Source organism: Peromyscus leucopus, chromosome X (assembly GCF_004664715.2).
Source record: "Peromyscus leucopus breed LL Stock chromosome X, UCI_PerLeu_2.1, whole genome shotgun sequence".
Lineage (NCBI taxonomy): Eukaryota > Metazoa > Chordata > Mammalia > Rodentia > Cricetidae > Peromyscus > Peromyscus leucopus.
The window spans coordinates 14,329,698-14,341,621 of NC_051083.1; the positions used below are offsets into that span (position 1 = coordinate 14,329,698).

An 11,924-nucleotide genomic window follows, 5' to 3' on the forward strand; every position below is an offset into this window, starting at 1 on the left:
CCTGCTCCTTATTCTCCATGAAAACATGAGGCTTTGAGCAGAGAGTTAAATACCCACAATACGTAGGGGCAGGAGATTTATATACACAATTTTCTAGCTCCAAAGTCTGTGTTTCTTTCAACACTCATTGCTTCTGGAGTTGCCTTTAAATTTTTGTTTGCACTTTGATATTTCAAAAGGAAAAGAAAACAAGTGTAGGTATACCTGACATTTGGTGCTGGCCAGCTTATCTTCATATATTAACAATTAACTTTCTCTGGCAACAGGCAGACATCCCAGTCTGGAGACTTCCCCATTTTTTTCACTGCTGCGAAAAGCTGATAATGGACTTGAACTGCCCCGGCCTACAATGCCCGCCCATATGCTCGAGCACAGCACACACACACACACACACACCCCAAAACTGATATTTTTTTAACTGTAAAGTTGTATAAAATTTAAATTGAAGTCCATTGCCCCCATGACTTCCTGTGAAAGCTAAGGTTGGTCTGGCATTTATCACCCCGACAATGAAATAAGGAAAATGCTGTTTCACTGTCCCATCAACTCTGAGGAGCATCATAATGCTATCTGAAAAAGCATCCCTAAGGGACTTAGGGCAGCAGCCTTGATCAGATCTGCTGTCCACAAGTGCAGAGAGGGTCACTGAAACGCTGGACACTGCTCAGCAGAACTTAGTACTCTTTGGGGAAGTACTGATGAAGGAAGGGCATTGCTTATGTTATGATCTATTAAAATACTGCCCATGGTTAGCATACATGATTTTTAAATAAAGGCCTCTAAGGTGAGTGCATTTCCATTAGCTGTTTTTTGTTTTTTTTGATATTGTTAATGTTTCACTTGTCCATAGTCAAGTGAAAGTTCCACCTTTAGGAGTTTTTAGGCTTCAAAACATTTGAATTAAGTATTTTGATAAGCTAGTCAAATTGGTTGAAAGATACAATAAGTACTTTCACGGATACTTTGAATATTTATGAACTTCTTGTTCAGGTATCTGATCCTATCTTGGAACTGAATTAGAAGAAATCTTACCAGTAGCTACTTGCCAAAACTAAATAGTTGTAGAGATGACTACCTCCCCCGCCCCCACTGGAAATATCAGAGAGAAAATACTTACAGTCAGCTAAATTTCTTCTTAATGATTTGGCCACTCATTGGTGGATTAAAGAGCAACACACACTTGTCCGATTTAGTGAACACATCTGCTTTTTTATTTTTTAGAATATAGTCTACATCTGGATTAAAAAAAGTTTTAAATAAACAAGACATATAACAACAGTGGAGCCCTTCATCATTCTACGTACAACACGGATAGAATGTCAGTTGGTTCCACTTTAGATAAATCCACTTTCTCATAATAATATTATTTTCGCTGGCCGAGTGGCAAGCTTCATCCAAGCTGGCGCACAGCCAGTTTACAGACACGGGGTGGGGGAGGGGCGGCGTGAAAGGGATGGGGTGCCACAGGACTACTGTACAGTGTAACAGAAAATCATTAATAAAGTAGTACCGGTTACCGACAGTGCTGCTTGTGCGCTTATCACAATGGAATCGAAGAAGTTTCAGAGCAAAGAGATTGGAAATACTTAAGACAGGGTCACTGTTACAAAAAGAAAATAGTGCAAACAGGAAAACTGACGCAATCCTAGCAACGCCAGGGCCTCCTCTTGCAGCTCAAAGCAGGGCGGGCAGGAGGCTGCGCCCCGCCTCCCCCCTGCACCCGCACCCAGTCAGAAGCTGCCCTCCCAAGTGTGGCAACCCAGCGCTGTGCCCTGGCATGGCCCTTTCTCAGACCCTTCTCTTCCGGAAAGAAAACAGAAAAGAAACCCCAAGAAAGGCACAGGCTGAATGAAGGACGTCGGCCCAGTCCCATTCCCACCAACACAGAGCAGGCCCCCTCCGGGGGTCCTTGAACCCCCCTCTCTGGCGACTGCTTTTCTCTGCTCTCGCGATGAGGCCTTCTTTTCCACACAACCCCCCCACCCACGTACACAGCCCAACTTTACAGTGTGCCCTTCGCCCCACAACCAGGAAGAAAATAGCTTGGAGGAAAGAGAGGGGTGGGAGAGCCGGCCGGAGAGGGTACTGGGCAGCGGGGAAGAGACCCGCCTCAGTGGCCCCAATTACTGAAGCCGATCTCTTGCTTGTATCTGTTGGTGAGGATGTTGGCTTTGCGGGTGAGTTTGGAGAGCACGGTGTGCAGCCCGCGCAGGTGGTAATGGAACTGCTGCTCCAGATCTTCCTCGCCCGCATCTGAGCTCTCCAAGTGGCTCAGGCCCACTAGGATGTCCTTGGACTTCCAGGTGCTCTCCTCGCTCCCGGCCGGCGGAGATGATGGCTGGTGCAGGACTCCCCACTCGATGTCGTTGCGGATGGACTTGAGCAGCACGTAGTGGCTATACATGTCCCGGGAGGGCGCGAAAAAGCTTCCATTGGCGCTGCCGGGGCTGGGGGCCGGGGTCGTGCGCTCCTCCAGGCAGCTGCCACTGCCTCCTACCTCCACGCCGACCTCGACCTCGTTGTCTAGCTCTGGCTCGGAGAGGGGCACGTCGCGCAGCAGACTGGGCACCATCACGGTCTGGTCCATGTTGTTCACCGCGCCAATGAAGCGATTCATGGCGTTAAAGAGCGAGTGCTTCTGGTTGTAAGTGTCGCAGATTTGCATCATGGTGGCCGACAGGGTGTGGAAACACTGGGACGCTGGTAACCGAGCTAGACCGCTGGCGATGCTGCCTTCAAGCGCTCTCAGGGGCCGGTGCCGGAGCCTGCTTGTAGCCGGTGACGCGGGATTCCCAGATCCTTCTCCGCCCTCTGTAACTCTGGTTTCTGTCGCAGCCCAGCCCTTCGTGATGCGCGGCTGCTCCTAGCTTTGGCTCGCGATGACAGTGGGAGGCTGGGTCTAGCCTTGACCTGTTTGGGAGAAAGAGACGGGAAAAAAAAACACATTACCCACCCGGTTATGGTGCCTGGCGCCCCTTGTCCGCGCGATGCTCTCACCCTGGCTACTGCTGGCTGGAGACGGCGCCAGGGTGGCTCCCTGAGACCAGGCAGTATCACCTCCGCCGATGCTAGCAGAGGACCTTTGATAAAAAAAGGAGAAAGGATCTCCCCCAGCCCGGACTCTCCCGTTTCTCCCTTCTAAAACCTGAACGAAAGCAACCATGTTAGCCGGGGCAGCCACAGGGCGGGAACACCCACCTCTTGCGCTGCGAGATCTCCCGGTTCTCAGTGTTTGTGTTGCGGACGGTGGCTGCCCAAGGGCGCTGCTGCGGTCACCGATCGGAGTGTGAGTGCGGGTGGCGGTGGCTGCTTCAGCCCCCTGCCCATCCCAGGTACTCAATTTATAGTCCAGTAAAGGTGTCCCAGGCACCCAGGACCACCCCCGAAGTCTCCTCCTCCTACCTCCTTCAGCAGCACAGATAAAAGGTCCCAGCCCTGACCGCGAGTAACACTCGCCCAACCCTTTCTGCCGCGGGGGCGGAGCACGCCGGGCGGCTCCGCCTCTCGCCTGATACCCGGGCTAAGGCTGGGCGACCCAGCAGGGCAAGGGAGGGTAGGGCTGAGAGGATGGAGAGGCCGCGCCCCAGCACCAAGCCCTGAGCAAGCTGGTTGGGGGAGGGAGGGCGAGGCACTGAGCCCAAGGAGCCGCCGTCCAAACCAGAGGGCGGACTGGCGCGCGGGCTGGGCGGGCTTGGCGCGCACTCGCCGGGTGGGATGACCGGAATGCATGTGTGTCCGGGTTGCAAAAGATCCCCTCAATGCCGGATCTAGAGCGGCTGCAGCCGGGAAACTTAGCTTCAGTTTATTATTAGACGTCGGGTAAGAGGGACTCACAGCGGCCCTGACTCCATATCGGGAGTCTTATGTAAGAAGAGTAGCAGGACACGCCGGATGCACGTGGACACATGATGCTCCCACCAGGGCCCTGGCTGTGGCCAGCTGCTGGGGAATGGGAGTACTGAGGCATTGCTTCCCTCCTGGCAGGGTCTTTCCTACTACTCATGCCAGGTATGAAGTGCACCCTTGTCATCTGATCTATAGATTCCCTCCCCCTCGCACTAGGGGGATCAGAGCATAGCAATAGAGCCCAAACTGGGGCCTTGTGGCCTTTTGGCTATCAAAAAACAAACAAACAAACAAACAAACAGAAACAACCCCCCCTAAAAAAACTAGAAAAAGGTATCAGAGGTTAGGCCAGGTGTTCGGTGTATCTCATCATTTAACAGAAAAAAATGGGAGTGTATCCAATAACTTTGTGGAGTGTGTGTGTGTGTGTCAAGTGCTCCTTTCAAAAGATAGTTCTTAAGCAAGGGTTACTTAACAAGGCCTTAGCTGTGTACCACAGCCCTGGATGGAACTTTGAAAAGTTGTAACACTTGACAACTTCACATTAGGGTTTCCAGCCTCAGCCCATACTCGTTTGCCCTATTTCACTTCCTTTGCTCCATCCCTCATCCTCCAGTCTGCTCTGACCTTCCTACAGATAATTAGGACTCAAGCTTCTAATTTTAAGTCTCTTTCCTCCTTTCCTCTAAAATCATTGGGGGAGGTTTTAGTATGGCATTCCCCTGCAAGACAAAAAGTGCCCCCAGACAAGGAGAAACACATAGGCCTTTCTCGCTCTTTCTTGAAGGACCTGTATTGCCTACTGAAAACCACGTTTCTTCCTAACTTTGAAGGGACAGCTAACTTCGCCACAAGGACTGAGAAAAGTCACTGGTGACCACAGAAGCCAGTCTGGGGAACTTCACTCCAGCTTACTAGGTCTAGATTGTAACCCATGCTTTCTTTGGTTTGGTTTTTTTGAGACCAGGTTCTCTCCAGCTAGACTGATTTGGAACTACAGCTGTGGCTGAGCTTCCCATCCTTCTGCTTCTGTGTTCCATGTTTAGAAGTGAAATAATGTTATCTGCCCTAAGGAGATCAGTGGACAAAAGCATGTGCATAGGGGGAAAGGTGCGTTGTGTAAATCATCTCACCCTTCTCTTTTTGTACACAGACTTGTAAACTTTTCCAGCCTCTCCGTTTGTCAACAAAGTCGAGTGTGTCCCATGTGAGACATTTTTCCAGTGTTTCTTGAACAATAGAAAGGAACTTCTTGGGTCATGGCAAAGATCATTGTTAGGGTTCACTGAGCTAATGCAGGTAAAACTCCCATTGTGTACATTATAAAGTACAGAGATTAATTGTACTTAGTATAGTATAGGACTTCATTCTAATCTAGAGGCATTGTATGTGAAGAGTCTGAACCCTTAAATATAGGGAAATGGGCTAAGATGAACCAGAGATACCCCCCCCCCACCCACCCCCTGCGCGCGCACACCCAATCACCACCATTTCTTCGGCACAGGAGAGTATAAAACAGTCCAGGCTTGTTTTAAACCTTATGCCAGATGAGATCCAAAAAGGAAGGCTCTGGGAAAAACAGATTACCTAGTTTCCACTAGTTGATTTTTCTCATAATTTAAAATGTAGTTTGACCCCATCCCAGACTCTCTGGATATTTCAAGAATGCACCCTGATGAAAACCTGGAATTGTTTTGAGTTATTAAACGCTGGAATCCTGCTTTTCTCTGCTACTTGGTCCTAACAATGTGATTAACAGCTCACCGAAAACGGAAATCCAAACTATCTAGCAAAGGGATCCCACTCTGAAAGTAAGCCCAGCCTGGGAGAAAACCCCTAGCCCCTTCTCTTTGGCCTCCATCCTTCCTCAGAATCAATTTCCTTCCTTCTTTCTGGATCCTCCAGTGCCTTGACTGTCTGTGGCTGTTCTACACATTTCTTAAACTATCAGATGATGGCTCATGCACCTGCTGGCAAAACTTCCCAAACCGGGCCTCCCAGCTCCCCCCTGCCCACACAATAACTCACACCCACCGGGTAACTCCAGAACGAAAAGGTCTTCAGGCCAGAGCTCCGGGCCCTTGGAATCACCCCACCGCCACCCCTCCTGCCCCAGCCAATCAGAAAGCTTCCGAGAGAGTTATGCAAATGAACATGTGGCCCTAACCAGTCAGAAGCCACAGACCCTTCCCCCAAGTGTCCTCTTTCACCCCAGCCCTGAAGAGCTAATGGCAAGCGTCCCTGGCAACCGGCCTGCAGCCAGTTTTCCCCTAATGCAAGGCTGTAAAAAAATAAAAAAATAAAAAAACGATTCCCGGGGGTCACGTGGGTACTAAACGGGTTGAGCCAGGCCCAGTAAAAAGTAGGCAGCTTCTCTGGTTGCTCCAGGCACCTTCCCTATCTCGATTTGGAACCGACTGAAAGTTCCCAGCAACCTGTCCAAAGACTCATTTTGCCTAATGAGAACCTTAGTAATCATCAGTTGAGTAAATGGCTTTTGAGTGCCTTGGTCTATCCTTTTCTACCCAGTGTGCTAGATCCCTGGTTAGAAGCCTGGTTTGACTTTCTGCTTTAACTCAGGAGCTCTTAAATACTGGATCTTAAAAGTCCTTCTTTACCTCAATCAGTAACCAGGAAGTGATGAGCTTAGCTGACTCATCAGCCCCCTGCAACCCTCCCCCAAACAATTCACAAACTTCCTGTCCTGTTGTGTCTCTTTGGTGGTTTAGGAAAATGTGGCATTTTAAAGGTGACCAGAAATTGCTAAGCAAAGTATCGAGCAAGAGTAAACTGCTGAAAGAAGGAACACTAGAGAGAGGAAAGGTCTGGCTTGGGGCTGGACAAAAAGTGATAGTTTAAGGCTAGAAACCGGCCAATGGAGAACCTTGATCACACTGATCCAGAACTTAGAAGCAAGAACTTCATGAAAACTGTCCTGGAAATCTGACAATTGCACTATCCTTTTAAAGGCCAGATAGTCCAACCTTCCTTTTGTATTGAAATTGCTCACAACATCTCCACCAAGTGGTCAGCCTAGCCTATGTTCTTGTACTTTCCATCCTCTAGTATCAGGCCTACGTTTTGGAACTCTTCAGAAAGCCTTGAAGCACATGTTCAGTGTTTGAATATAGCTATGTTCTCCCTTGAATTCACTATATCTCAAGTCAGTTACCTTTGTTTCTTGTCGCAATTCATGCTTTTGGTTGAGTTGCTCACGTATTCTGGTCACTGTCTTTGGAAGTTGTTTGGGTTTGTCTACAAGTGTAACACTTGGATCTCATTTCAAGTATCACCTTTCCTGGGACAAAAAAGGAGCGGCAAAATCACCTATTTTATTGTGAATGATAACTTTTCTAGACCAAATTCCCCAAGTGCCAGACCCAATGAACATTTACTACCCAATAAAGATATACTTCTTACAATGCTGTCTAGCATTTAATGAACTTGTTTTAATGGTTGCACTCACATGTTGTTATAAGCACATAAAATTTGTGTATCCCATTCTTGAGCAGTGGAGATCTTGGTGGACCAAAATACAGAACTTTCTATTGCTTTTACCTAAGTAGATTTTAGATCATTTCTCCAGCCTGTTTCGGTAGTTTGGATTCTGATTTTGTGCTCTAATACACTTGGATATTAGCCACACATTTGATACCTGTTGAGTGTATTCATCCAAGCTACTGATAATGGGTACCAGTGAGTACCACCCAAAGGACAAAGCGCTATTGCATACTTGGAGAGCTCCTTCAGTGTGAGATTAGTTCATTAATTGGAACTTTTGGCATGTTTTTTCAGGCAACTATGAATCATATTAATTCTACCACCATCCAGAAGACAGAATAGTATGAGACAGCTTGCTAAGTGCTTTACTGAGCTCTCAAGCTAATGGCCAGCTTCCTTCCTATAGAGTTAAGAAGAATATTTCCGTAGTGTAACAGATAAACTACTGTCACATGACATATAGACTAGAAATAGGAGCTGGAGAGATGGCTCAGGGATTAAGAACATTTGCTACTCTTCCAGAGGACCCAAGTTCTGATCCCAGCACCCATATCAGGCATATCTGTAACTCCAGCTCAAGAGGATCCAATGGCACTCTTCTGGCCTGTGAGGAACACACACACACACACACACACACACACACACACACACACACACACACACAACTAACTAACTAACTAACTAACTAAACCAGAAATAGTGTCATGATTGAAATCCACAGTAATTTTTGTTTTAGTCTCAGCAATTCTACTTATTTGAGAATTCTATATAGAAAATGATGCATTCAATTTGAGCATAACAGATAAAACAGAGCAAATCTCATTATAAGTTTTTTTTTTTTTTTTTTTTTTTACCATACAGGAAGTTTTATGCACATACGTATATGTATGTAGCAACAATTAATGAGAAAAGAGCACATGAATTTAAAAGAGAATAAAGATATGGGAGGGCTTGGAGGGATGAAGGAAAGAAGGAAATGATGAAACTATATCATACATCTCAAAAAATAAAAGAAATAAAAATTTTAAAACAATAAAATTAATTATTACTGAGTTTCTTCAAATGCCAAGATCTACTTAAAAGGAGCAATGACAATGTCCCTCTTTCATTCTAATGGGTGTCATTTTGGTTAGCATAAATTCTGTAAGCAAATTCAAAGTTTAAAAATCCATAAAATATGGAGCAAAGATATAATTATCCATGGCATATGTTCAAACTCTAACATATATTTATTTGTGTTTTGTTGACACTAGCATCATAAATATATTACCCAATGAACACATTCAAATGTTCCATCAGTAAGTATCTTATAAATAATTTATTTTTCTGACTCAAATAATGAAAGAAACTAAACTTAGATGCTGTAGTCTATAGAATTCACCTACATTTTATCAGACTGTCCAGATAGTATGTGTAGGCTAATCTCATAATCATGAGTAAGAAAAGTGTGACTCAAAAGAACTAAGAAATATAAGAGATTTTGATGAGAATAGGAAAATAATAAATCCTTAGGAAGATTTATAAAATGAAATTGAAAAAGAAGCACACTTTGAATCAACAAATTACTAGAAAACTAATTAGCAAAGTAGAAACAACAGAGAACCAAACAGTTACGCCAGACCATTAGTTATGATGGAGTGAAGGGTAGAGACAAGTATAAAAGCACAGGCGTTCATGGGAATGCATGAGTTAAAGAAACTAGTAGATGCTGGATATGGAAGACAAAGAGCATAATTTAAGGATAATAGACGTCCCTGGAGAAGAGCCTCAGCAAGTGAAGGAGAAAATACAAATGAGGGGCCTAAGAAATGGTTCAGCAGTTAAGAGCATGTACCATTCTTGCAGAGTCCCAGCACCCACACTGAGGAACTCACAACTGCCTTTAACTCTAGCTTCATGGGATACATTGTCCTTGTCTGTACTCTGAAGGTACCTATATTCACAATCACAGATATACACACAGAGATAGACACAAATAAATAAAAATAAAATAAATATTAAAAGAAAAAATGTGAAAGTAACTGAAAATTTTTCTTGAAAAATTTTGCTCACCTGCAGGCTGAACATTAGATAAAATTATTCAGAACAGTTGAAAAAACAAGTTCATTGTCTTTTTCAACTTCAAGAAAAAAGAAGAATATTTTTTAAATATTCAGGCAGGAAAAGAAGTCAGCAAAAGAGGTGGGAGAGTGGGAGAGTCATTCAGTGGATAAGACACAATAGAGCTGTAAGAAAGAATATATGATTCAAGACTATCATGCCACTTAAGTACAAATTGACAGACATTCTCAAACATGAACTCAGAACTCTTCTTGAAAACCTTCATACTATACTTCTGCTAGCACAACAGCACCAACCCTTACTATAGGAATGCAATTAACTCATGCGGGCACTATGGTTGCAGATCAAAAGGTAAATATTTTAAACCCTAAGAAAACCACGTAATGCAAGCGACAGAATTGGAAGATGGAGGGATAGTGCCAGAGCTAATCAACTTTTACTATAGTCAGTGATGTCTAAATCCAGTTGAGCCAGGTTAAAAAGCAACATATAAAGATCTCAATGTTTTTAAGATATTTTTTTCTCAGTTTAGAGGGAACTTTAAGGACTGATGTTTTCTTTAGTGAACAATCTCTTTTCTTCTTGAGTTCATGATTTCTTTTAGTATCACTTCAGTTACTACCAAAAAAATCAACTAAATTAAATTTTAACATTCTGTTTAAAGTAATATGTATGAACCAGATTTGGTAACACATCCCTTTAACCCCAGAACTCAAGAGACAAAGACAGGTGGATCTCTGTGAGTTCAGGCAAGCCTTGTGCACATAGAGAGAACTTTAGGCCACTCAGTTACATGGTGAGACCTTGTCTCACAACAACAAACAAATAACAACAACAAATAATGTTCTGTTTCTTCAGCAGGGTGTTAGATGCTTGTCAAATGGGTTTGTTCAATTTGTGAAAATGTGTCAGGCTGACACATTTGATTGACTATTTTTCTGCATATGTGTTATGCTTGATTAATATTTTTGAAACTGCATCCATGCATGATTCCGGGGGGAGAGCAAGGCAAAGGGAAGAGTCAGCCCAGTCTAGCAATGTGATTTGGAATTACATGCTCCCAGTATTTGGAGGGTAAAACTGAACTGAACTGGAATGAGAGTAGAAAAATAGTATGCTCTCTAAAATGTGGAAGCTTAGGATGAACCATCCTTTTTTATTGGGGGTGAGGTTTAAGACAGTGTTTCTCTGTATAGCCCTGACTTTCCTGTGCTAGGATTAAAAGTGTGAACCACTATGCCTGGCTAAACCATGCTTCATACTTTCTGATCCAATGTAAGAAAGTCCAGCTGGGGATAGAGTCCTATGGCACTCCAAAGGGAGTGGCACTATTGGGAGGTGTGGCCTTGTTGGGGTAGGTGTTACTATGGAGGTGGGCATTGAGGTCTCATATATGCTCAAGCCATGCTCAGTATCTCAGACCATTTCCTGTTGCCTGCAAGTCAAGATGTAGGACTGTCAGCTCCATCTCTAGTGCCTATCTGCATGCCACCATGTCACACCATGGTGATAATGGACCAGACCTCTGAAAATGTAAGTGAGCCACCACAATTAAATGTTTTCCTTTATCAGAGTTGTTGTGGTCATGGTGGCTCTTCATAGTAATAGAAACCTTAACTTACACAGTGGTAGAGCATTTGACTCCTATGTATGAGACTCTAGGTTCAATCCTCACTACCATAGAGAGAAAAATCCTGATTTTTCTGCTTTGGGACCTTAGTGTTAGAGAGATGACATTCTTGGAGGTGATCCTATTAAAGGAATGTTTTTCTATAACCCCCTAAATGGTGTTTCTAAGTATTTATTTTTATAGTACATTTATGTATGGATATTCACCTGTGCCTTTCTGATTGGTTGCTTATGATTGGCAATATCTAGACGTATCTGATATTGGTTATCCTTTCTGTGAAGTCTCTTTGTAGGGTTAGAAGACCCTACAAAGGAAAAGAAAAGAGTACATTAGTGCAGTTGTCCCTGTGCCTATGCTATCAACATAAACTTGTAGCTGGGTTGCGATGAACAGATTATCTTCGCCAATTTAGCTCACAAAGGTTGAATTTTGTGTTAGTCTTGGGCATCAAAAATCCATCTTGAACACATGATCACTTTCTTTGTCCCCTAAAGGGTTCCACAATTAGTAGAAACTTGGAAATAAATTTATGAGTATGCCATTAATGGATACCTTATTTTGCTCTAATTATCATTTTGTTACTAGAAAAATTATTAAAGGAAACACATTTTCCATTTTTAAAACACCAAGTGCCTTGTGTAATTTCGTTTGGTGCAAAATGAGTGATTATCTTGGCCAGAATTATAAAAGCATTCATGTGTGGCATAATTTGTTCAGCAGTATTCATTGTAAATATTTACCTAGGACTACATGGTGTCCATAGAAATGACCCATTGGTTTCTACTGGACAGATTCAAATAACTTTCCAATTCTGATTTAAACGAGTTGCAAATCTAAGTGGGACCGCTGAAGTGATTTATGTAGTGATTAGATCTTGGATTTTAGG

General features: G+C 43.9%; 1 protein-coding gene across 3 annotated transcripts; it reads right to left on the reverse strand.

Annotated features, from left to right (window-relative positions):
- Positions 1–1,188: 1,188 nt before the first annotated feature.
- On the reverse strand, positions 1,189–5,951 carry Mid1ip1 (MID1 interacting protein 1). 3 transcript variants are annotated; one of them, XM_028881430.2, is made up of 2 exons: positions 5,881–5,951; positions 1,189–2,910 (listed from the first exon to the last, which is right to left on the reverse strand). In XM_028881430.2, the coding sequence occupies exon 2, from the start codon at positions 2,666–2,668 to the stop codon at positions 2,111–2,113; it is 558 nt and encodes a 185-aa protein (XP_028737263.1). In that variant the 5' UTR covers positions 2,669–2,910; positions 5,881–5,951; the 3' UTR covers positions 1,189–2,110. The 3 variants fall into 3 exon arrangements, with proteins under 3 accessions (XP_028737263.1, XP_028737261.1, XP_028737262.1); XM_028881428.2 differs by lacking the exon at positions 5,881–5,951 and adding an exon at positions 3,199–3,533; XM_028881429.2 differs by lacking the exon at positions 5,881–5,951 and adding an exon at positions 3,403–3,500.
- Positions 5,952–11,924: the final 5,973 nt, after the last annotated feature.

Bases quoted from the DNA above. Each gene is read 5' to 3' on its own strand.
- Mid1ip1 (XM_028881430.2), bottom strand. From the start codon at position 2,668: ATGATGCAAATCTGCGACACTTACAACCAGAAGCACTCGCTCTTTAAC.